Source organism: Ranitomeya imitator, chromosome 1 (assembly GCF_032444005.1).
Source record: "Ranitomeya imitator isolate aRanImi1 chromosome 1, aRanImi1.pri, whole genome shotgun sequence".
NCBI lineage: Eukaryota > Metazoa > Chordata > Amphibia > Anura > Dendrobatidae > Ranitomeya > Ranitomeya imitator.
Genome location: NC_091282.1, coordinates 208,926,870 through 208,953,164, shown reverse-complemented (window position 1 = coordinate 208,953,164; position 26,295 = coordinate 208,926,870). Strand labels below are relative to the sequence as shown.

Sequence of the window (26,295 nt, the reverse complement as noted above, 5' to 3'; positions counted from 1 at the left end):
TCTGCCTTGATAAAGACAACCAATAAACTAGAGTAGTCTTCTAAGAATCAAAAAAAAAAAAAAAACCCGGCAAGTTAAAAAAAAAAAAACTACCTTTATTTTTTATTTCTTCAGTTACATACTTTTTAAACAGGGATGTATTTCATTATTTTAACATTCAGGCAATGTTGACTTCATTAGTATAGACAGGGAAAAAGCATATAAATGCAAAACATCGTTGGCTTAACCTGAACATACCTGCATTACCTATTATTGACCAGTTTTGTGCTGCCAAAGAGAAAAAAAATCCCCTTTAAACGGCAGTAAATGGAGCACTTAAATATTGCTAAAAAGCAAAATGTCTACATACTGGTCATTGCAGCAAATAAAGGGTTTTGTATTTTAAATATCTGAAGTCCACAATTGGATTAATATACACATTTCCTTGTTATGTGTGATGAGCTCAGATCATATAAACACTGTACAGGCCAAATAGCTTCTTCTCTCCACACAAAAGAAAGGTCTACCAAGAAACAAAAGAAATAGAGGTCTTATAAGAAACACAAGTTGCTGCATGTATTTACAATATGGTGCAACAAAATTTGGTCAAATACTGTAGAGACAGAAGTGATTTCACATTAGAATGGCCACAACTCTCATCTTTCATAACGAAAAAAAAAATATATATGTATTTATATTTATATATATATATTTATATATCATTCTTGAGATTAAGACAATAACACAAACAAGGCAGACTGAGAATTGCAGTATGGATATTGTAGTTGATAGAGGGTTGAATTCATGTATTTGACCAATGTAAAAAAAAAAAAAAAAAAGTAATGTACAGCGACAGTGAAAATAAACAACCATCAGATCAGTAATTTTCAGCGTTTTATGTGAGCGCATAAACGATCAAAAAGAAGCACTGCACTCTTGGTTGTTAACCAAAATAAATTACAAATTACAATTAAAATCCCTGTAAATGCAATAATGAACTCAAAGATGTGCATTTTTTTCTCTGCAATACACATTGTTTAATGTTACCACAAACCAGACTTAAAAAATAAATAAATTAACCATAGGGCGTGCATGGAAATACATGGGGGGGGGAAAAAAAAATACAGGTTCGATCTAATTGACTTTTGTAGATTTTTTTTTTTTGTCTTTTTACATAAATTAACCATAGTTTGGTTAATGTATTTGTTTTAGCCACTTCCCCATGAAAAAAAAAAGAAAAAAAAAAAAATCTCAAGAAAACTTCGGACAGTCCACCAGTTTAACAAAAAATCATCATGGCTTCAGGACTCTGAGGCTACAAAGTTCTGTGTCAGAACATTTACTGCTGGACTTTGTAACAATTTTTAAATGATTAAATTATGTAGGTCACCTCCTCACTCCGCAAAAATGGAAGAAGAAAAAAAAAAAGACAAGAGTAGAAAAAGCCAGTCTCCCATTATGTAGACGCTTCTTCTATAACAGAAGAAACCTACGGAGAATGAAGTGTCAGGCTAATTTCTTTCCACATGCTCTACAACAGCTGCAGAAGTTGGGTCAAGGTGAGAATGGATCTGAAAGCACCAACTAAGTGTAGGTATGTGGAGGGCAGTGAAGCCTCCATCAGTGGAGCTGCTCCGTGCCAGAAGACATTGGTTTACACTCCAACCACGAGGGATCTGGAGATTGCCACCAACGGAGTAATAAGCTCTTCTGCATCGAGCAGTAACAAAGTGCTCTCCAGCTAGACTATGCATAATTCAGTTATTCTTAACCCCACTCTCCTCCATGTAGTGTTTATTTCCTTACATCAGTTTCTTTACAATGACCATATCATTTTTCTAGACATTACCGTGAAGCCCACCTTTCCTTATACAGTAATATACACTAAGGATTGCTGTTCTTGTGGCTTCCACTTCTCTCCATCACTGAAAGAGGTACAACATTAAACAATTTGATGCGTTTCGTTGGAGTCAGTTTCCGACTGCTTTGAATGTTGCTCTTAGACGGGTTCATCCTCGGTACCTCTGGCCGGCGGCTGTACCATTCACATGGTGGAGAAAAAGGCAATGCGATCATCGACTAATGCAGTACCATTTCAGTAATACTGTGACTCTCGACAACATCAAACTGCAAATCTCCAAGGGTTAAGACTTTTAGTGTGTTATATTAAAGCTTTAGCAAACAGTCCTTATCCTTTACTTGTACGCAAAATGGCCTCTTGCAGAGTTATCCAACTATGAACAGCTCATCGTTCCCAAGGGTGGTGCAACTACTTTTGGCTGAAGACAGGTATTCATTGGTCCATTGAAAGAACACTAACATGACAAAACTTTAAAGCTTCTAAAAAGGTTGGACGTAAAATGTAAAACAATCAAACAGAAGCATGGGAACATGATATTTTGTAATGGTGAAAGACGCATGAAGAAGAAAGAAACGTGGTCGTTGTGGAGATGACGTTTGTGATCACAGGACAGCAGATGAACAAGTGAGTAATTCCCCATGGTCTGCCCTTCTCCAGAGTCATTTGTGACGTTGAATAGTTTTCCTTTTCCTCCTCTTGAAAAAACAACAGCACCTAAAAAAACAGTAACAAGCCATTAGGAACGGTCATGGGTTACAATGCTAGACTTATGAAGTGAACTTGGCATGCACAAACATCTAGAGAAAACCACTATGGTGAATACAAACGCATGTTCTCTGGACTCAACATTCACGGGGAACACAAAATCTAATACCCTGCCGTTCTTTTCCCATTCAGTCCCTCTAGAGGTTCTTAATACACAACCTCGGTGCGGCAGAAATGGTGAGTGCTCCATTTTAGAGAATGGAGCAACTTGACTAAATACCTCGTGATGGGAACTTTTTACTGTTTTCACTAACGTGTGTGCCAAGGATTTCCTGTTCTTTAACAACATTCTCTCACCAATCTTGTGCAAAGTTCTTTGTGACTTTTCATTTTAACCAAGCAGAAGGAACACAATTGCCCCAGCTCAGATAAAAAGTGTGGCTGACTGGCTGCAGTACTCCCATTACATCCCCAGCAAATGCAGACCCCAGCAGGCCGGCGACATAGAGGAGTGTTGGTGGGTCCTGCAGGTATCAATTTATTTTTCACTTTCATATAATAAGCGTTTTTCCAATAGTGTCCGGTTATACGTGAAGTGAAGATGTTCTCTATGACCAATATTTAATCAGATGTCTGACAGTTTATTTGTAACACTGCAAGGCAGCAAGTGCTAAATGCTATGGTAAAATGACCATCCCTACCAGCTCTCAACAAAAAAGGGTGTCTGTCACCTCTGAAACACATTAAAACCGTGAAATAGGGGACTTCGCCCTATAAAAGTTAGACAAAGCAGTATACATTTCATTACTTGAATTACTTTGCAAATGAAGTGGCTTAGGTGCACCCTTGGTGTGGCCAAGAGCTCTGTTACACCCCCTAAAGCAGTACACTTGATCGATCGACACTCGTTGGGCCACACAGAGCCATGCCTGAACCAGGTTGTGCCTATAGACCGAGTCAGCAGCTCACTTGCCGTGTGGGAGCTCGGACCCGCTATCCTCATTGCTTCCTGCCAGTGGCCAATGCTCCCCACACACAAGTGTAGTGATTGTCTTTGGAGGAGGAGGAGGATAGGATCAGGTACATGCACCTCCTGTGTGCAGCACGCGGTTAGGGTTCAGGTAGAGCTTGGTCAGGCCAAGTGAGTGCTGACAATCAGAGGAAGGCTCAGAATGCAAACCGAGAGGGTGTAAATGTGAAGTGAGGTCTTGGCCACACCAAAGGTACACCAAAGCCACCTCATTTGCATATGAAATAAAAATTTTAAAAGTAATTAAATATATACTTTTAGAGGATTTATATATGGGCCAAGTACAGTATATAACAGTCTAGTTAGTTTATCATTTCCAAAAAAAGAATTAAAAAAAAAAAAAAAAGTACATCTAGCATGCAATTCACATGTACACATTTAGTGGCTATGGCTTTCAGCGTTATTCTAAGGGAAAACGATTCAGTTGTCAAAGAGCAACAGATGCGAGAAGCATTGCATAACAGATGCATATGGAAACCAGTCTGAGCCCGGCTCTTCTGACCTAGAATTCAGGTCAATAGAAATGCAGCGCTCGAATAATCAATGGTTCACTTCATTTACTTTGAAATTAAAAAGGACCACAGCGCCATTCTACACCTTTATCATAAGCCACGTCTAAAGCACATGTAATAAAAGTGGAAGCATTAAACCGGATGTGGTCTTCAGAGCACAGATCGTTACTGTATTAGGCCGGGATCACACATGCGAGAAATACGTCGCATGGTAATACCCGGCATTGCTGCCGTCTCTCTGGAGCGGAGCGTGCGGCCGCATTTATTGCTATGCAACCTCACGCTCCACTCCTGAGTGCCAGCGGCAGGGCCTGGTATTACCATGCGAGACTCGGTCGTATTTCTCGCATGTGTGATCCCGGCCTTACTAGAGAAGGTGGAGAGCATTGCTGCTGATTGGAACAAGTGGGAACACGAACAAGAGGTAAAGCTGATGTGGTTTGATCTGCTACACGCGTTAATTATAGAGCAAAAATGCCATTATAGAATATAATGACTACGACCCTGCCCACCACAAAACTGCGCACAGGCCAAAATAATAGATGGCACAGAAAAAACCATAAAACCAGTGATAAGCAGCCAAAATCACAAAGAGCAAGAGGCCTCCAATCACACATCCACAGACGGATGACATCAGCTCCTTGTCTGGCATAACAGGCCGAGTCATGGACACGGGAGTTTTGTTCTACTCTTGGCCCAAATTCACACAAGTGTCCAAAGTATGAATGAACCAATAGGATACAATATGTACATGATCGGTCAGACATGAAAAAACATAACACCTGAATCATGGATGTGTGAATGAGGCTTAAGGGTATGTGCACACGCTGCGGATTACTCTGCGGAATTTTTCCAGACTGATTTTGGTAAATAAGCAGGTAAACCGAACTGCGGATTTCCTGTGGAATTACTACATTTTTTTTTATGGATTTTGTGCGGATTCCACCTGTGGTTTTACACCTGCGGATTCCTATTATGGAGCAGGTGTAAACCGCTGCGGAATAGCACAAAGAATTGACATGCTGCGGAATAAACAACGCTACGTTTCATAGGTTTACATGGTACTGTAAACTCATTGAAAGCTGTCGCGAATCCGCAGCAAAATCCGCAACGTGTGCACTGAGCCTTAGGACAAGTTCACACATGGAGGATTTGCCTACGGCAAATAGGACATTTATTTTTTCTAGAGAAAAAGCAGCAAAAATGCTGCTTTTCCATATGAAATCTGCAAGAATAATTAACAAGCTCTTTTTTGTGAGTCTTTTTTTTTCGCCATGGCATGGGGCTCGGGAGGGAAGGGGACGTCATTTTACCCCTTTTTCACCCAACTGAATCATTTGACCACAATATTAAAAACCAGATAAATTTGCATTACACATGGAATATTATCAGATTTAATTAAGATTTAACCAATTCCTCGTCAATTCCTGAACATGTGAACAGGCCTTAGAGGGGCGCTCTCCGCTTTTCAGAGGTTTCACTTGTATAATAAAACAACATCTTCCCCAGTCATGTCAAATACACTCAAAACCTGCTGTGAAATGATCACACCTTACAATTCCTTCAGCTTTTTACATTTGTTGCTTTTTGATGGACAGGATAGCATATCATGCTGCTCAATTCTACCCGATTGAATTAATAAAAACAACAACAACTCAAACACAGGCCTACATATTAATAAAGGGGCTTAATGGATAATTAAATGTCATGAAAACTGCCATTTTTTGCGGTGCAGAAACGCTGCAGATGCGCAATTGATTTACAGTACAATGTAAATCAATGGGGAAAAAATGCTGTGCACACTTTGCGGGAAATCCGCTGTGGTTTAAAAGAAGTAGCATGTCACTTCTTTTTTGTGAATCTGCAGCGTTTTTGTACCTATTCCATTATAGAAAACCGCAGGGGTAAAAAAACGCAGCAAATCTGCACAAAAAAAACGCACACAAAACACTGCGGAACGGCACAAAAAAAAACGCGACAAATCGGCAGGTGCGTTTTCTGCCAGGAGAGGCAGAATCCGCACCAGAAATTCCTAAGCCTAATCCGCAATGTGTGCACATAGCCTTAGGCTGTGTGCACACATTGCGGTTTTTTCACGGTTTTTCCCGATAAAAACGCTATAAAACCGCAAAAAAACGCATACAATAACCATCCCATCATTTAGAATGAATTCTGCATGTTTTGTGCACATGATGCGTTTTTTTCCACGAAAAAACACATCGCAGTAAAAACCGCAGCATGTTCATTAATTTTCCGTTTTTTTTCCGGATTTCCCACTCCAAAATGCATTGGGAAGTGTCCGGAAAAAAACGCGGCAAAACAGCGTCAAAACCGTGGCTAAAACGCATGCGGTTTTCTTGCAGAAAATGTCCGGAGTTCTCAGGAATTTTCTGCGAGAAATCCTGAATGTGTGCACATAGCTTTAGTCTAATGCATCAGGAAATGTGCAGCACTGACAAAACAGCTTTACAGCCATGAACGGCAACAAAGGTCACTTTTGGCAAATTAAATGGCTCATTAACAATCAGAAGGCCAACTGTCAATCAGGACACAGCTACAAGCAGTTTTCCCACTAGCATCCATATTTTGACACAATTTGAAGAAACGAGAGCAGTAGCTCCCAGGGCAGTGGAATCAGAAGAAATGTGCGGACTCCAGCTTTATACAAAAATATACTATACACACACACTGTGCAAAATGCTGCAGAGTCAGAATGTGTTAGAATAAGAACTGTTAATACTGGAGAACTAACCACAGATTTTCTGTGAATGTAGGCTGGCAAAAATCCTTGTCCCTCTAATCGTAATCCCAGACCAACTTGATACCGAGATCAGGGCTCTCTATGGGCCATATTATTTCCAGGACTCTGTACTTTTACACTGTAGATATTTCTTAATGACATTGGCTGTATGTCTGAGGTCATTGTCCTGCTGCGAAGGAAATTTGGAGCCCATCAGATGCCTCCTGATGGTATTGCATCATAGAATCAGTAGTTGACAAAGGAAACTTAGTGCAGCAGATGAAAAAGACACATCAATGTTTATTTCACATAGAAAATCAGAAGATGACCAGCAGTGCACTCAGCCAGTGGGACCCAGCTACACTCAATGGTTTGGGGAAGTCTTCATGGAAGAACTGTGGCCAAAAACCTTTAATATCAAAGCAAGGTCAAGCGACAAAAACCTAGGAGCGGGGGGGAGGAGGAGGGGAAAAAAGGGCTGCAGGTGCTTCGCCTGTTGAGTGAAAATATTAAATATTTCGATGTAACAGAAGGAATTTAAAAAGATGCAGGGAGGTTCAATAAGGAGTGTCTGCAGGCAACAGTGAAAACGGTGGACATTCCTGGCAACCTTGGGGCTGCGTTTCAGCAAAAGGAGTTTCAAATTTGGTCAAGAATAATGGTGGTCTGATTGGCTTCAAAGTTCTTAGGCTAAGGACAGGCTGTAGGACAGCAACCCCAAACATACAGACAGTGTCAACAAGAACCAACGTCAGAGTAAACGTAAAGAACAAGGAGTCCTGGAAGTTATACTACTGCCACGGCAGAGCCTTGACCTTAACATTGAGCTGGTCTGAAACTACACGTAGAGACAAAAGGATCTAGACAAGCCTACATCCACAGATCTGTGACTAGTTCTCCAAGAGGTCTGCAAAAACTTATCAGTCAACTTCCATCAAAAACTGTGTGCAAGTGCATCTAGAAGAACTTGAAGCTGTTTTGAAAACAAAGGGTGGTCACACCAAGTGTTGATCTGATTTAGATCGCTCTTGTTCAGTCACTTTGCAGTTTGTTAGATTATAAAAATAAACTAGATACAGTTCTACTTTCGATACGGAGCTTTCAGCATTATTTTCCCAAGCCAAACAATTTTATATAGTATTGGCTTGGGAAAATAATGCTGAAAGCTCAGAATGCTATCGAATATATATATATATATATATATATATATATATATATATATATATATATATATATATATATATAGTAAAAATCGGTGATTGTCATACAGTGATGTTATTTTACCATAGTATATTTACTATTTCTACTTTGTGGCCATCTATGAAGGAGTCAAAGCCAGATTGTTGGAGAAAAAAAAACAAAGGAGCTGGAACCTTAGCTTACTGACGCCACAGTGCTAGTGTCCCACAAAGGCAAAGAACGCCTGCCGACATGCTGCGCCAAAAGAAATAAAACTGTACTTTATAAAAAAAATAAAAAATAAAAAGTTATAGTGAGGTTTAGACCAAAGAACTGTGATAAGGTGGACACTGAACTACACATTAACCTGTGTGGCAGATCAAGGAAGCAACAGAGATGAAGCTGTGAACAGAGAACATTACGTGTAACAGACAATTGTGCACAAAACGCTACTCCACGGACACAAACACAAACTGCGGCAGGCAAAACAGCTCCCGACACGTAGAACAGAGAAGTATTAATGCTCGAAATATTAAAATGAGATGGTAAAGGCAACAATGGTAGAAATCTAGGCATGTTTCACAATGGACTTGTGTCAACGTTGTTATTGTAGTGGAGCCTGTTCTGCCTGCCTCTGCGTATGGACAACTCACCACATGTTCAACACTTTCTGGCAGCTATGCACGGGGAGAACACAAGGGAAAAAGGAGAAAAATCAGACATGGAGCCACATATAACCGCAACAAATTCAACCATTGTCGGCTTTTAAACATATGTTATATGTGACATACACTGATCGGGTTACATTTCTTTGATTTCCCTAATAGATTACCTTATTTCAGGTGGTTGGGTGTAAACTCTATTATAAAGAAAATATTGTGTATGCTACAAGGCAACAGCTGGGCAGTTTTCACACATCTGACTACGTAGGGTGCCGTCTGGGCAGACCGAGGGTCTCCTGACCAGAACCTGGCAATAAGAGGCTTTTGAGTTAGGGTCAGGAGAGGGTTTTCGGACCGTGAATGTCGAGTGTGTGAACTCTAGCGCTTTTGCCATCTATGAACATATAAGCTTTGTTCTGTGCTTTCAGGCTTCGTTTGCCTAGTGCAGTAATGTTTAGAAGCCATTAAGGTGGCTAGCCTCGCCTGAACCCAATTAATCTTCACTAAAAGTACATAGTTTCAACCTCATACAGCAATTAAACTAAGGTTTTGTGTTGTTCACATTAATCCACTTGTGTATGACCTCCTAATAACAGGTGAGAGAAATTAACTTTCCTTGATTAAATTAAATGATGCCACTAGGAACAACTAGCCAGGTTTACCCCATCCCATGAACATGGTATGATTGATCGCCCAACAGAAAATGGAGTGTGTACAGTGCGAGCGGCTGGTGCAGTGCAGGACGTACTTTGTTTCATCTAGGACTTCCACTTCTGCTGGGGCGGTGATCGGTGCGTTTGAATGTCCAGCGGTGGGGTCGTCTGTGTTCAGCTCACCATTTGTTGAACTAACGACCTGCAAAACAGTACAGATGATATAAACACATGCTTCTGAATGCTCATTATGGACACCATCCCCCAAATAGAACACATTCTTGTTCTACGTGCACCACGTGGTCATCCTTAATGTGTTTTTTTTTTTTGAAAAGGCAAATAGACTGGGATTCACAAACACGCAACTTGTAAAGAGGAAACCATCGGATTAAAAAGCCAACACAAAACAGTGGAATAGGGAGACAAAGTGCCCAGTTATTGTTACCAACACCAGTGCCCATCGGCCTATGCTGTGCCAGCGCAGACTGTTTCAATGGATTTTCATTATGGAAAGTAGAGATCAAACAATGACCTAACATTGCTGCTATAATTTACAACAATTGGCATCTTCAATTGTGTCCAATTAACTTGTGCCAAATACATTTCATTGCAAATCTGTAATCCACAAAAGAAGCTTGTTCACACTCTGCAGTGCCATTTCCATACGTTTTCCAAGGGTAAAAAAAAAACTATGCCCTTTACAGAGCCAGCAAAGTAAATGAGATTAGTGAAATCTTATGAACATGCCGGTTTTTTCTTTGCTGATTTGAATCAAACTATTTTTTTTTAACCTGTAGCACATCAATTCTTTCAGCATTTTTCACTCATTCCTTATAAAAGGGAGAAAAAAAAAGCAAAAAAAATAAAAATAAATCTGTAATGTTAAAAACGCAGCCTTTTTTCCCTGCCGATATGATCATTTGCAGCAGACCTTTTCTGCACCAAAAACCAAACTTGTGCACATACCCTAAGAATAAATGTAAAAAAAATAAATAAAAAAATTGGATTTCTGGAAGTAGTTTCGTAATTCTTAAAAATGTTAAGTCTATTATGTTGCCCTCTCTGAAGGCACATGTCATTTCGGCAGTCTGTCATTTATGGAGACGTTTTTTGGAGAGCACTCTTCTTAGACTTTGCAGGGCATGTCCTTCAAGGAGTCCGACGACACTTATGTTATACAGGCTGCACCGCCCGCCCGCGGCCCGGATTGCAGCATGTGAACGCAGCCTGAAAGAAATTGGTCCGTCATATCACAGCTGAAAACCGCAGAAGCCCGTCACTCTGCACCGATTGTAACGGCCCCACAGTTTTGCAGATGAAAGGCTTATTTATTCTTGCAGGCTGACGGCAGCCTAAATCTGCGTAGAGAGGGGTGTCTGTCAATGAGGGGATGGAGGACAGAGAATCGGGCAGAATTATAGGAAAAGTAATGTCTAGCTAAGCAATGCCCCCATTTCCATTACAACACCAGCACTGTATGTGGCTAATTCTCCGATTATTTTTTTTTTTTTAACAGTTTTTCTAATGCTTGATTGTGATTGGTACTTGCAAGACGTAAGCTGTACCTGTCAGCTCTAATAGTACTATGCCAAGGCAGAAGCACTTTTGTAGAAGCCGTTATTGATACAGGAAGGTAAACGGCTAAAACGACGAACAATACTCTGACTGCTAATATATGTTGAAAGCCTGCCAGGTTACCATTATGCCCTACCGCATGAAAATGAAGATAAAACAAGGAGAAGGCGCACTGGGAAAGCGTTTCATTCATTTAGACTTTGGAGCCATCAGTGACATTTCCATTTGCAGCAAATATGGAAAAATGTGTATCTCGTCTGTAGTCATCACTTGGCATTTTATACAGTGTGATCCTTATGAGGACCTGTCAACGCATATGACTAGGGCTGGGAGAAGCTGGCTCGGACCCCACTTCTGTGGCTAGTCTTCTCAGACAAGTCATTCCAGGCTCCTGCTTTCTATTGTTTTTTTTCTGAAACTGCAGTAGGATCCCTTTAAGCTTTTCGGCATCACTAGAGCCATGTTCCTTTTTAGTGTTTCCCAACAGATCAGTGCAAGTATGCAACACACATCCCATTATGCAGTGCAACCAATTAAAAGTGTGCATCAGCCTACACAAGTAAAATAAGCACAGATCTGAGAAATGCCTATATTCACATACAGGACACTTTTTCCCCCACAACTTGGGCTCATACATTTAAACATATCAGTTTAACCTTTAAAGTAATCTGATGACCTAAAAAGTTCAAAACTATTTTGTAAATGTAAAATAAAACACTATTACACTTCATCACCTAATGGCTTGATGCCAGACCTGGTCATTTGGGCCCAAGTGTAAACCATTGGCAAGGAGCAACCTCCTCCTAGTGTGTCAGTGATGTGATCAATCGTGCTGTAATTAGTCCCTGTTAGCTCTGATATCTTTACACTCAGCGACGCTGCAGCGATACCGACAACGATGTCGATCGCTGCAGCGTCGCTGTTTGGTCGCTGTAGAGCTGTCACACAGACAGCTCTCCAGCGACCAACGATCCCGAGGTCCCCGGGTAACCAGGGTAAACATCGGGTTACTGAGCGCAGGGCCGCGCTTAGTAACCCGATGTTTACCCTGGTTACCAGCGTAAAAGTAAAAAAAACAAACACTTCATACTTACCTACCGCTGTCTGTCCCCGGCGCTCTGCTTCTCTGCACTCCTCCTGCACTGACTGTGAGCACAGCGGCCGGAAAGCAGAGCGGTGATGTTTACCCTGGTTACCAGTGAAGACATCGCTGGATCGGTGTCACACACGCCGATCCAGCGACGAAATAAAGTTCTGGACTTTCCTCAGCGACCAACGATCTCCCAGCAGGGGCCTGATCGTTGGTCGCTGTCACACAAAACGATTTCCTTAACGATATCGTTGCTACGCCACAAAAAGCAACGATATCGTTAACGATATCGTTATGTGTGAAGGTACCTTAACTCTATAGTAACTGCAGTCCAGCATGTTAAACACAATCCCTTCAAAGATAGGGATGAAAGAAATAGAACAATGTAGATGAGAAGAATGTGATAAGGGATGTCCTGTACTATGGGATAAGGGATGAGGCAGTATACATGTGTTGAGAGTACCAGACAGCACACAATTTGGACATGAAAGTAAAGGCCCCGTCACACATAGCGATGCTAAAGCGATCCCGACAACGATACGACCTGTCAGGGATCGTTGCTGCGTCGCTATGTGGTCGCTGGTGAGATGTCAAACTGTGAGATCTCCCCAACAACGCAGCAGCGATGCGGCGACCTGTAGCGACCTGTACAACGATGTCACATGGCAGCTATTTCATGACGATTAACAGACCTCAATGAGGGACATCCTGTCATGAGGTCGTTGGTAAGGTGTCAAACACAGCGATGTGTGCTACCCAGCGGGACCTCAACGACCAAAAAAAGGTCCAGGCCATTCCGACACGACCAGCGATCTCACAGCAGGGGCCTGGTCGCTGCTATGTGTCACACATAGCGAGATCGCTACTGAGGTCGCTGTTGCGTCACAAAACTTGTGACTCAGCAGCGATCTCGCTAGCGATCTCGCTGTGTGTGACGGGGGCTTAAGGAGTATGGGCAAGAGCCACTGCTGTCTGTAGGCCCTCTGTATGAGAGTTGCCGCTGTAAACCAGACTACTTTGTTACAGCAGTTAGGTCATCTACACACAAAAGTGTTAAAATGTTCCCAACATGTATACCAGTGTTCCCCAACTCTGGTCCTCAAGAGCCACCAACAGGTCATGTTTTGAGGATTTCCTTAGTATTACACAGGTAAGTGAATGCTTGCTTGTGCAGGTGATGCAATTATCACCTGTGCACTACTAAAGAGATCCTGAAAACATGACCTGTTGGTGGTTCTTGAGGACCGGAGTTGGGGAACACATATATACAATATACCCTTGAAAAAAAAAATGGTTGATTGATTTGACAGAATGGTATCTGATCTGTTTTTGAGGAACAAAACAGTAGACATGTACCAAAGGCTGGTGACCCAGCATGCCACATAGCATGGCAAAAAGTTGCATCTAATCAATCAGATCACTGCTTTCATAATCTAATAATCAATACAAAAAGAAAACAAGTGTCTGTTTTGGTTATTGTAGGCATCTTCTCTGCTTTTGTTCTTTAGGGCAAAATTCTGTAATAAAGTAAGGAGATGTCCATGTAGAGTGCCTTTCTCCATCATAACTATGCCCGAGTTTCCAAAATCTAAGTGGGTACTTTTCAAGAAGTCGATTATTAAAATGTACAAGTTAAGAACAGGGTACCCCAGGTGGTCTGGCGCACCAATCCTTAGTCAATCTTACAGCCCATCTCCTTTCCTTGCTTCATCGATCGACAGAACTGACTTCACCAGATTATGCGCTGTCAATGAATGAAGCATGGGGAGGAGCTCGGTGGTCCGACTGACCGAGGGATGGAGACACAGACTGCCCACAGTGCACTAAGCACACCACTTGCACACTACTTCAAAGAAGTGCTTCACTTTTTGAAGTACAGATATGCTATGGAAAGCCACCCTACATGGCCAAGGGCTTACTTCTTTATAGCAAGGTAATTTCTCCCTCCCTTAACAAAAAAGTGAAATCCTTAATAGCACCAGATTTCTCACTTCGAGAACCATCTTCTGCCCAGAGAAGTTACATAATTAAGGGATCAGAGACCCGCCCGCTGTTTTATGGGCAGTACCACCTTGCATAGTCATACAGGCTCAAATCAATATATCCATGACATAGTGCTGTGCGTGACATGCAGTAAACCAGTGCATGGAGGGATTTAGAGATCGTCAATTTTAGAAAATGTTTGTTTATAATGGTAATCATTCAAGGAAACAAAATATGCAAAGTGCTCATTGTTTATCTTGAAGGAAATCTGTCAGCACTAATGACTGCACAAACCAAGCGCATCGCATCCTTGATGTGGCCAAACAATGCAGTGCACCTTCCCAGCTAATTCTTTGGCATCCATCTCTTAGTCTTCCATGATGGACAGCTCTCTGGTGTTACAGAAAAGGGAGGAGACAGATGGAACATAAATAGGCGAGAAGGTGCACCCTCGGTGAAGCCAAATGGCTGTGTTTGGTTTGAACAGTCATTTTGTGATAACAGACTGCCTTTAACTATGCTGGATGGTTGACATGCAGAACTGGGGCATAGCAATACATGAAATCAAAGCCTGAGCCAAGCCCAGGAGCCAGAAAGCCAATGAATCCAGAGATTTCCTATTGGTTGGATTGTATTCTGAAGCCACTAAAAGTGGTACTGTGGTCTAACTGGCTCCGGGAGATTATACAATTTGCAGATCTCAAGAAAATAAAACAAAAAATAGCAGGTCCTTAGTGTGACAACGTGAGGAAGAATATTTTAGTTGGTGCTTAATTATAAAAAATGTATTTTTTATACTTTAGAACACAAATAAAATGTCCACTAAGGTCATATGTTAACTCTTTAAATGCGATAGGGATAATAATAATAATAATAATAATGTGATTCTGTCATTCTGTCCCTTCATGGAAAAATAAAAGTTGGATATGTAAAATGAAGACTTATGCCAAGTCTCAGAAACTATGCAAATTTTAGTGTTACCACATAATGAACAGCAATGCATTCAGGAGCACACTAAAGGCATGACATCAGCTAGAGACAAGAAGCATGCTATGGGAATCTGAGGTAGGGGGCACGCGGGAGTTGGGGGGCGCGCAAATAGCCAGACATGCAAAGAAGCAGAAAATACCTGTACCGAGCCACCATGTCTGTCAGCTGCTAGGTGGGCTCTTACGTGATGGGGGTTGGCCTGCTGGGAGTCCCAAGCTGCCCTGTGGTCTGCCGACTGCTCATTATATAATGCATAAAACATGCATGGAAAAGGAAGGAGAAAAACCCAAAACATATTAAACACCTCATGCATCATCACAACATGTGAAATTAAATCAAGAGAGCAAGCAAATTATCCCAGCAGAGTTAGAATCACAGCGCACACTACACGTTAAAGCACAAAATGGCATGCAAACTAGAGAAGCAGAAGGACACGGTTAGTGGAGTCCAGTCGGGTTGGGCTTTATTGCAGCTCTGGGTCACGCCGTCCGCTCCTTGCAAAGATGCGGAGCCAAAGGTTGTGCCGTGTCCAGACACAAGTCTGCGCAGATATGACAACCTGTATAAATATACTGCAATGTACACATGTGGACGGTCACACACGTGCAAAAATGCATATATTTATACAAAAGACCCAGGAGACTATGGATGACACGTAATGGGACATTTTAATGAGCAAAAAAATCATGTTAAATAAGGGTGAATGGTAATAAACTGAGCTCTAACATGATGTGTCTCACCAACTCTTCTGTACTAATGGATGAAACGGCATATTTGTAAAAGTGACAAGGGGGCGTCATCTATGGGGACTATCAGGTCTTCTGCGGGTCAGCGGTATTACTAGAACTTACGGCTGAATATATAGGGGAAATGTAGTGTACTGCTGTGTAAGCCGTAAGTTACACCAGTATTCGTACCCCCTCATGTCTGCACAATAAATACCTGGTTACTGCATACAATACAAGAAGGGTGCCCATCACGAATCTGGGGCTGCCCTTCTTTATTTAATATGAGTGCACAGGCCCAGACTGGGGATCTTACTAAATATACGCAGGAAACTCCCTACAGCCCATGAAAAAGGCCGCATCTCTAGGAAAAGTTGGGCCCAAATGATTGGGTTATGAGATCCATGCGTGCAGAGAGGGGTCCACAACCCTTTGCCCTCCCCATCTCACTGTGAAAGCGCGAGATGTTGTCATTTACCATGCGCTGACTGAACGGTAAGATACTTAGAGCTGTAACCTGATACTTGACTTGTGATCGATATCCGGTGTGCTGCAGTCTTCACTAGTATCCACACAGCTTCATGCTGGGAATGAGTGCAGATTCATGTGCCTTCTTCCCCATCTGCGGCTTGTATTCTCTGCCCTACCTGAGAACATAGATGCTTCCCCCCTTTCCACACTCTGATCTGTCATGTACTTTATCATTCCCTTTTCTCATGAAAAATGTATGGCAGATTTCATAGACCAGCCAGCTGTGTGGAGGACTTCCTGAAACACTACAGCAGCAAGAAAAGGAGGACATTTTGAATTGACATTTTAGAAAATTGCCCAATTTAAAAAAAAAAAAAAGCAGGACTACTACACAGATGTAACGCCTACTGTATTCCCTGCTCTCATGCGAGCCCTGCAGCTCTAAAATAAGTACTATTTTACTGTACATGTTGCATACACCTCCAAAGAATACAATCCGACAATAATTACAGTTTTACTGGAAATGGTCCCAAAACGACGGCAGTGCTATAAATACCATTTTACTTTCTGTAGTGCAAGGCGATAAGGATATGTTTGTAAAATGAGTGCTCCCTTACTGCACAGAATGCAGAAACCCCCTCGAGATACCTACCACAAATCTACAGCAAGTCTGTGCTCTATAGAGCCGGTTATAAGGTTCTCCTTGACGTAAGGAGATTCGTCCAGGGCTTACAGTCATGTCACTAACCAACTATGTCTCAGAGGTGAGGATGATCATTTTTTGAGCAGAAACTAGTAAGAAAGGCAGTATAGTATCAATTATTCATAGGAACTGTATAAACACTGTAGGTCATCATTCAAAAGCGCATTTACAAAAGACAAAACTATTTAAAATTTCCAGTTAACGAAAAATAACTCCTTGAGGTGAATGAACAACACTTTCCAAGCTCCAACACATGCGGCCTGCTGTAGCATATGTAGCATACATTAGCCGACAGCTTCCCTTTAAATAGGTTGTCTCTTTCTTCTTATATTGATGACCTATCCTCAGGTCATAGGACCATCAGCATCTCATCAATGGGGGGTGGTGGATCAGCTGTAAGGAGCCAACCTGTACATTGTGTACATCCAGTTTGGTGGTGTCCCAGGTTCCACAATCTGATACAGAGGACATATACCCAGGATAGGCCATCAGCATCTTATCAATAGGGGATCAGATGTAAGGAGCCAACCTGCCCACTGCGTACATATACTCAGGATAGGCCATCGGCATCGTATCTACAGGGGATCAGATGTAAGGAGCCAACCTGTCCACTGAGTACATATACCCAGGATAGGCCATCAGCATCTTATCAACAGGGGATCAGATGTAAGGAGCCAACCTGTCCTCTGTGTACATATACCCAGGATAGGCCATCAGCATCTTATCTACAGGGGATCAGATGTAAGGAGCCAACCTGCCCACTGTGTACATATACCCAGCACAGGCCATCAGCATCTTATCTACAGGGGATCAGATGTAAGGAGCCATCCTGTCCTCTGTGTACATATACCCAGCACAGGCCATCAGTATCTTATCTACAGGGGATCAGATGTAAGGAGCCAACCTGCCCACTGCGTACATATACCCAGGATAGGCCATCAGCATCTTATCTACAGGGGATCAGATGTAAGGAGCCAACCTGCCCACTGCGTACATATACCCAGGATAGGCCATAAGCATCTTATCTACAGGGGATCAGATGTAAGGAGCCAACCTGTCCGCTGTGTACATATACCCAGGATAGGCCATCAGCATCTTTTCTACAGGGGATCAGATGTAAGGAGCCAACCTGCCCACTGCGTACATATACCCAGGATAGGCCATCAGCATCTTTTCTACAGGGGATCAGATGTAAGGAGCCAACCTGTCCACTGCGTACATATACCCAGGATAGGCCATCAGCATCTTATCTATGGGGGATCAGATGTAAGGAGCCAACCTGTCCTTTGTGTACATATACCCAGGATAGGCCATCAGATCTTATCTACAGGGGATCAGATGTAAGGAGCCAACCTGCCCACTGTGTACATATACCCAGGATAGGCCATCAGATCTTATCTACAGGGGATCAGATGTAAGGAGCCAACCTGCCCACTGCGTACATATACCCAGCACAGGCCATCAGCATCTTATCTACAGGGGGTCAGATGTAAGGAGCCAACCTGTCCTCTGTGTACATATACCCAGGATAGGCCATCAGCATCTTATCTACAGGGGATCAGATGTAAGGAGCCAACCTGTCCTCTGTGTACATATACTCAGAATAGGCCATCAGCATCTTATCTACAGGGGATCAGATGTAAGGAGCCATCCTGTCCACTGTGTACATATACTCAGGATAAGCCATCAGCATCTTATCTACAGGGGATCAGATGTAAGGAGCCAACCTGCCCACTGTGTACATATACTCAGGATAAGCCATCAGCATCTTATCTACAGGGGATCAGATGTAAGGAGCCAACCTGTCCACTGCGTACATATACTCAGGATAGGCCATCAGCATCTTATCTACAGGGGATCAGATGTAAGGAGCCATCCTGTCCTCTGTGTACATATACTCAGGATAGGCCATCAGCATCTTATCTATGGGGGATCAGATGTAAGGAGCCAACCTGCCCATTGTGTACATATACTCAGGATAGGCCATCAGCATCTTATCTACAGGGGATCAGATGTAAGGAGCCAACCTGTCCTTTGTGTACATATACCCAGGATAGGCCATCAGCATCTTATCTACAGGGGATCAGATGTAAGGAGCCAACCTGTCCTTTGTGTACATATACCCAGGATAGGCCATCAGCATCTTATCTATGGGGGATCAGATGTAAGGAGCCAACCTGCCCATTGTGTACATATACTCAGGATAGGCCATCAGCATCTTATCTACAGGGGATCAGATGTAAGGAGCCAACCTGCCCACTGTGTACATATACCCAGGATAGGCCATCAGCATCTTATCTATGGGGGATCAGATGTAAAGAGCCAACCTGTCCACTGCGTACATATACCCAGGATAGGCCATCAGCATCTTATCTACAGGGGATCAGATGTAAGGAGCCAACCTGCCCACTGTGTACATATACTCAGGATAGGCCATCAGCATCTTATCTATGGGGGATCAGATGTAAGGAGCCAACCTGTCCACTGTGTACATATACCCAGGATAGGCCATCAGCATCTTATCTACAGGGGATCAGATGTAAGGAGCCAACCTGTCCACTGTGTACATATACTCAGGATAGGCCATCAGCATCTTATCTATGGGGGATCAGATATAAGGAGCCAACCTGTCCACTGCGTACATATACCCAGGATAGGCCATCAGCATCTTATCTACAGGGGATCAGATGTAAGGAGCCAACCTGTCCACTGTGTACATATACCCAGCACAGGCCATCAGCATCTTATCTACAGGGGATCAGATGTAAGGAGCCAACCTGTCCACTGTGTACATATACCCAGGATAGGCCATCAGCATCTTATCTACAGGGGATCAGATGTAAGGAGCCAACCTGTCCACTGTGTACATATACTCAGGATAGGCCATCGGCATCGTATCTACAGGGGATCAGATGTAAGGAGCCAACCTGTCCTCTGTGTACATATACCCAGGATAGGCCATCAGCATCTTATCTACAGGGGATCAGATGTAAGGAGCCAACCTGCCCACTGTGTACATATACCCAGCACAGGCCATCAGCATCTTATCTACAGGGGATCAGATGTAAGGAGCCATCCTGTCCTCTGTGTACATATACCCAGCACAGGCCATCAGTATCTTATCTACAGGGGATCAGATGTAAGGAGCCAACCTGCCCACTGCGTACATATACCCAGGATAGGCCATCAGCATCTTATCTACAGGGGATCAGATGTAAGGAGCCAACCTGCCCACTGCGTACATATACCCAGGATAGGCCATAAGCATCTTATCTACAGGGGATCAGATGTAAGGAGCCAACCTGTCCGCTGTGTACATATACCCAGGATAGGCCATCAGCATCTTTTCTACAGGGGATCAGATGTAAGGAGCCAACCTGCCCACTGCGTACATATACCCAGGATAGGCCATCAGCATCTTTTCTACAGGGGATCAGATGTAAGGAGCCAACCTGTCCACTGCGTACATATACCCAGGATAGGCCATCAGCATCTTATCTATGGGGGATCAGATGTAAGGAGCCAACCTGTCCTTTGTGTACATATACCCAGGATAGGCCATCAGATCTTATCTACAGGGGATCAGATGTAAGGAGCCAACCTGCCCACTGCGTACATATACCCAGCACAGGCCATCAGCATCTTATCTACAGGGGGTCAGATGTAAGGAGCCAACCTGTCCTCTGTGTACATATACCCAGGATAGGCCATCAGCATCTTATCTACAGGGGATCAGATGTAAGGAGCCAACCTGTCCTCTGTGTACATATACTCAGAATAGGCCATCAGCATCTTATCTACAGGGGATCAGATGTAAGGAGCCATCCTGTCCACTGTGTACATATACTCAGGATAAGCCATCAGCATCTTATCTACAGGGGATCAGATGTAAGGAGCCAACCTGCCCACTGTGTACATATACTCAGGATAAGCCATCAGCATCTTATCTACAGGGGATCAGATGTAAGGAGCCAACCTGTCCACTGTGTACATATACTCAGGATAGGCCATCAGCATCTTATCTACAGGGGATCAGATGTAAGGAGCCATCCTGTCCTCTGTGTACATATACTCAGGATAGGCCATCAGCATCTTATCTATGGGGGATCAGATGTAAGGAGCCAACCTGTCCTTTGTGTACATATACCCAGGATAGGCCATCAGCATCTTATCTATGGGGGATCAGATGTAAGGAGCCAACCTGCCCATTGTGTACATATACTCAGGATAGGCCATCAGCATCTTATCTACAGGGGATCAGATGTAAGGAGCCAACCTGCCCACTGTGTACATATACCCAGGATAGGCCATCAGCATCTTATCTATGGGGGATCAGATGTAAAGAGCCAACCTGTCCACTGCGTACATATACCCAGGATAGGCCATCAGCATCTTATCTACAGGGGATCAGATGTAAGGAGCCAACCTGCCCACTGTGTACATATACTCAGGATAGGCCATCAGCATCTTATCTATGGGGGATCAGATGTAAGGAGCCAACCTGTCCACTGTGTACATATACCCAGGATAGGCCATCAGCATCTTATCTATGGGGGATCAGATGTAAAGAGCCAACCTGTCCACTGCGTACATATACCCAGGATAGGCCATCAGCATCTTATCTACAGGGGATCAGATGTAAGGAGCCAACCTGCCCACTGTGTACATATACTCAGGATAGGCCATCAGCATCTTATCTATGGGGGATCAGATGTAAGGAGCCAACCTGTCCACTGTGTACATATACCCAGGATAGGCCATCAGCATCTTATCTACAGGGGATCAGATGTAAGGAGCCAACCTGTCCACTGTGTACATATACTCAGGATAGGCCATCAGCATCTTATCTATGGGGGATCAGATATAAGGAGCCAACCTGTCCACTGTGTACATATACCCAGGATAGGCCATCAGCATCTATGGGGGATCAGATGTAAGGAGCCAACCTGTCCACTGCGTACATATACCCAGGATAGGCCATCAGCATCTTATCTACAGGGGGTCAGATGTAAGGAGTCATCCTGTCCTCTGTGTACATATACTCAGGATAGGCCATCAGCATCTTATCTACAGGGGGTCAGATGTAAGGAGCCAACCTGTCCACTGCGTACATATACCCAGGATAGGCCATCAGATCTTATCTACAGGGGATCAGATGTAAGGAGCCAATCTGCCCACTGTGTACATATACCCAGGATAGGCCATCGGCATCTTATCTATGGGGATCAGACGTAAGGAGCCAACCTGTCCACTGTGTACAGATACCCAGGATAGGCCATCAGCATCTTATCTACGGGGGACCAGATGTAAGGAGCCAACCTGTCCACTGTGTACATATACCCAGGATAGGCCATCAGCATCTTATCTACGGGGGATCAGATGTAAGGAGCCAACCTGTCCACTGTGTACATATACCCAGGATAGGCCATCAGCATCTTATCTATGGGGGACCAGATGTAAGGAGCCAACCTGTCCACTGTGTACATATACCCAGGATAGGCCATCAGCATCTTATCTACGGGGGATCAGATGTAAGGAGCCAACCTGTCCTCTGTGTACATATACCCAGGATAGGCCATCAGCATCTTATCTACGGGGGATCAGATGTAAGGAGCCAACCTGTCCACTGTGTACATATACCCAGGATAGGCCATCAGCATCTTATCTATGGGGGACCAGATGTAAGGAGCCAACCTGTCCACTGTGTACATATACCCAGGATAGGCCATCAGCATCTTATCTACGGGGGATCAGATGTAAGGAGCCAACCTGTCCCCTGTGTACATCCAGTTGATTGGTGGTGTCCCAGGTGCCACTACTTGATACAGATGAAATATCCCAAGGATACACCATCCACACCAAAGTAGTGGACAATCCATTGGTTATAGCATTGAGTGAAGACTATAAGCAAGATTGTAAACATGGAGTCCCATATTAATTAAATCCAAGTCATCTGAATCCACAGATTTTTGGCGATAGACCATCTAATCTGAGGTGTTGGAGCAGGTAATGGTGAGAAAGCTAAAATTCACACGTCCTATCGTTTTTTTGTTTTTTCCGCTCTTCCTTTCTTAAGGGGAGGTAAAAAAAAAACAGCTACCAGAAGATTTCAGCACTGACTTTCTCCCCCCAAGTGTATATGACAGATATTTTGACACAAATCAAGAGCAAAGTTGTTTGTATGGAAAAGGTCAAACAAGGAATAGTATTTGACACCAAAGTAATAATTTCCATGGTGAAAAGTAGTTCCATCCTTGTAATAATCATTTCCCTGTGATAGGTCATAATCTTACAGAGACAGTCACTATTTGCAAGAGTTAAAGCACTACCCCATCAGTTTTCTTATTTCAAAGCAGGCGTGGTATCTGCACCAACACTTACACACCGCTGCTTTCTGTTCTCGACCCCACTCCTGCCATCTTCTGTGTGTGAGCTGCCAGTGAATGCTGGACGGTGGAGTGGGACTGGTGTGGCACTGGGAAGGGTACAAGACGGCAGCTGGCAAGCATATTGCAAGGGGCAGGGAACAGGATGCAAAATATATAAAATAAAAAAAAATAAAAAAACACTGGAGTTGCGTTTTAACTCTGAGGACAAGGGGGTATTTCTGTTTTTGCGTCTCCGATTTTTGCTCCTTTTCTTCCCAGAGATATGGCTTTGTTATTTTCCCGTCAATAAGTTTATGTGATGGCTTGCTTTTTGCGAGACAACTTGTACTTTTGAATGACAAGAGCTGCTTGACCAAATACTATACTGGAAAATAAATTCAAAGTGTGGTGAAATTGCAAACAAAAAGGGCAAATCTACAATTGATTTTTTTTTTTAACCACGTCCACTAAATGCTAAAATTGACCTGCCAATATGATTCTCGAGGTTATTACGAGTTCGCAGATACCAAACATGTATACGCTCCTTTTTTCTTTTTTTTTTTTAAGTGGTGAAAAAAAAAAATCCAGTTTGTTAAAAATAAAAAGTTGCCATTTTCCGAGACATGTAGCCGTCTTCATTTCTTGGAATCTAGGGCTGGGTGAGGGATAATTTTAACTCCTTAATTACCATCAATCTGTCTTTTTACGGACCTGAGATATAAGAGAATAGCATCCCCATATAGGTGACAATCCAGCAGCTGTCAGCTACACCGTCCATATCTGTTTAACGCCTTAGCTGTCAATAGTGACTACATCATATAAATGGTTTACAGAGTGTGGGGGCTCCCTCTTTATCCCCATCGGCACCCTGAGATCATGATTGTGTGGTCCTGATGTTTGCCATTGCAGCTCTCGGCCAAATAATGGCGCTAAAGTCTGCCAGCTATAGCGGCCTGCTCTGAAGTCAGCAACATTTAGGTGGTAAATAAATGACTGCTACACTTTGAAACCTCGTAAAATGGTAGCAACATTTTTTAAAATGTTGTTGTATTTTGTTGATGTAAAGCAGACATGTGGAAAATGTTAGCTATTAACGTTTTTTCTGTGGTATGACTAAATGATTATTCCTTTAATCCACATAAAGTTTGAAAATTGCTAAGCTTTTTTTACATTTGTCAAATTTGTTATTTTTTTCTATAAATAAACAAAACATTATCGATCTAAATGTACCATTATCATAAATTATAATGTGCCATGAAAAAAAAGTGTCTCAAAAACACTGGGATTTGCTGAAGCGTTCCAGATTTCTTAACATATAAAGTGACACTGGTCAGATTTGAAAAACTTGGCCTGGTCACAAAGAGGTTAATGCAATGTTGAGGTGACCAAAAAACATGCTTCTTGCATTTTGATTTTATTTTTTTTATTTTTTATTTGTGTTACGCTGTTTACCGATCAGATTAATTATTTTTATATATTGATAAATTGTCCGATTCCGAAAGCTGCAATACCAAATCTGTGTATTTTTTTTTTATCGTTGTCTTTATTTTTGATGTCTCAAGCAGTGGGAGGTCACCAGTATACATCACACAGGAGACCCCGGGGCTGGGGCACCGACGTCACACAGGAGACCCCGGGGCTGGGGCACCGACGTCACACAGGAGACCCCGGGGCTGGGGCACCGACGTCACACAGGAGACCCCGGGGCTGGGGCACCGACGTCACACAGGAGACCCCGGGGCTGGGGTACCGACGTCACACAGGAGACCCCGGGGCTGGAGCACAGACGTCACACAGGAGACCCCGGGGCTGGGGCACCGACGTCACACAGGAGACCCCGGGGCTGGGGCACCGACGTCACACAGGAGACCCCGGGGCTGGGGCACCGACGTCACACAGGAGACCCCGGGGCTGGGGCACCGACGTCACACAGGAGACCCGGGGCTGGGGCACCGACGTCACACAGGAGACCCCGGGGCTGGGGCACCGACGTCACACAGGAGACCCCGGGGCTGGGGCACCGACGTCACACAGGAGACCCCGGGGCTGGGGCACCGACGTCACACAGGAGACCCCGGGGCTGGGGCACCGACGTCACACAGGAGACCCCGGGGCTGGGGCACCGACGTCACACAGGAGACCCTGGGGCTGGGGTACCGATGTCACACAGGAGACCCCGGGGCTAGAGCACAGACGTCACACAGGAGACCCCGGGGCTGGGGCACCGACGTCACACAGGAGACCCCGGGCTGGGGCACCGACGTCACACAGGAGACCCCGGGGCTGGAGCACCGACGTCACAAAGGAGACCCCGAGGCTGAGGCACCGACGTCACACAGGAGACCCCGGGCTGGGGCACCGACGTCACACAGGAGACCCCGGGCTGGGGCACCGACGTCACACAGGAGACCCCGGGGCTGGGGCACCGACGTCACACAGGAGACCCCGGGGCTGGGGCACCGACGTCACACAGGAGACCCCGGGGCTGGGGCACCGACGTCACACAGGAGACCCTGGGGCTGGGGTACCGATGTCACACAGGAGACCCCGGGGCTAGAGCACAGACGTCACACAGGAGACCCCGGGGCTGGGGCACCGACGTCACACAGGAGACCCCGGGCTGGGGCACCGACGTCACACAGGAGACCCCGGGGCTGGAGCACCGACGTCACAAAGGAGACCCCGAGGCTGAGGCACCGACGTCACACAGGAGAATCCGGGGCTGGAGCACCGACGTCACACAGGAGACCCCGGGGCTGGAGCACCGACGTCACACAGGAGACCTGGGGCTGAGGCACCGACGTCACACAGGAAACGCCAGGGCTGGAGCACAGACATCACAGAAGCGGCTGCCGCTGCAGTCTCCTTCTATGGGATGGAAGCGCACTAACTCCATCCTCAAACTGGCTCTGGCTAGCAATGTGTAAGTAATCTTTTATTACACGTGCTGCAGCATTCAGAAATGAACACAGTGTGTGCCTGCTCGCAGAATAAGAAGGAATTAAATGGGCAGGCAGGCGTCAAAACGCAGTTTATGGTCTGAGCACTGCAGTGCATGGGAATCTGTCT

At 44.1% G+C, this 26,295-nt stretch overlaps 1 protein-coding gene across 3 annotated transcripts in view; it reads right to left on the bottom strand.

The window, feature by feature from the left end:
• Positions 1-770: 770 nt before the first annotated feature.
• Positions 771-26,295, bottom strand: part of CSNK1G3 (casein kinase 1 gamma 3) — a 144,058-nt gene continuing 118,533 nt past the window's right edge. Inside the window, exons 11-14 of one of the 3 annotated variants that reach the window (XM_069753659.1) lie at positions 15,099-15,194; positions 9,417-9,523; positions 8,660-8,683; positions 862-2,554 (exon numbers count right to left, since the gene is read on the bottom strand). In XM_069753659.1, coding sequence (XP_069609760.1) covers positions 2,500-2,554; positions 8,660-8,683; positions 9,417-9,523; positions 15,099-15,194 — 282 coding nt within the window. In that variant the 3' untranslated portion in view covers positions 862-2,499. Of the gene's footprint in view, positions 2,555-8,659; positions 8,684-9,416; positions 9,524-15,098; positions 15,195-26,295 lie in introns of all 3 variants that reach the window. The other 2 variants (XM_069753643.1, XM_069753651.1) reach the window with 2 other exon arrangements.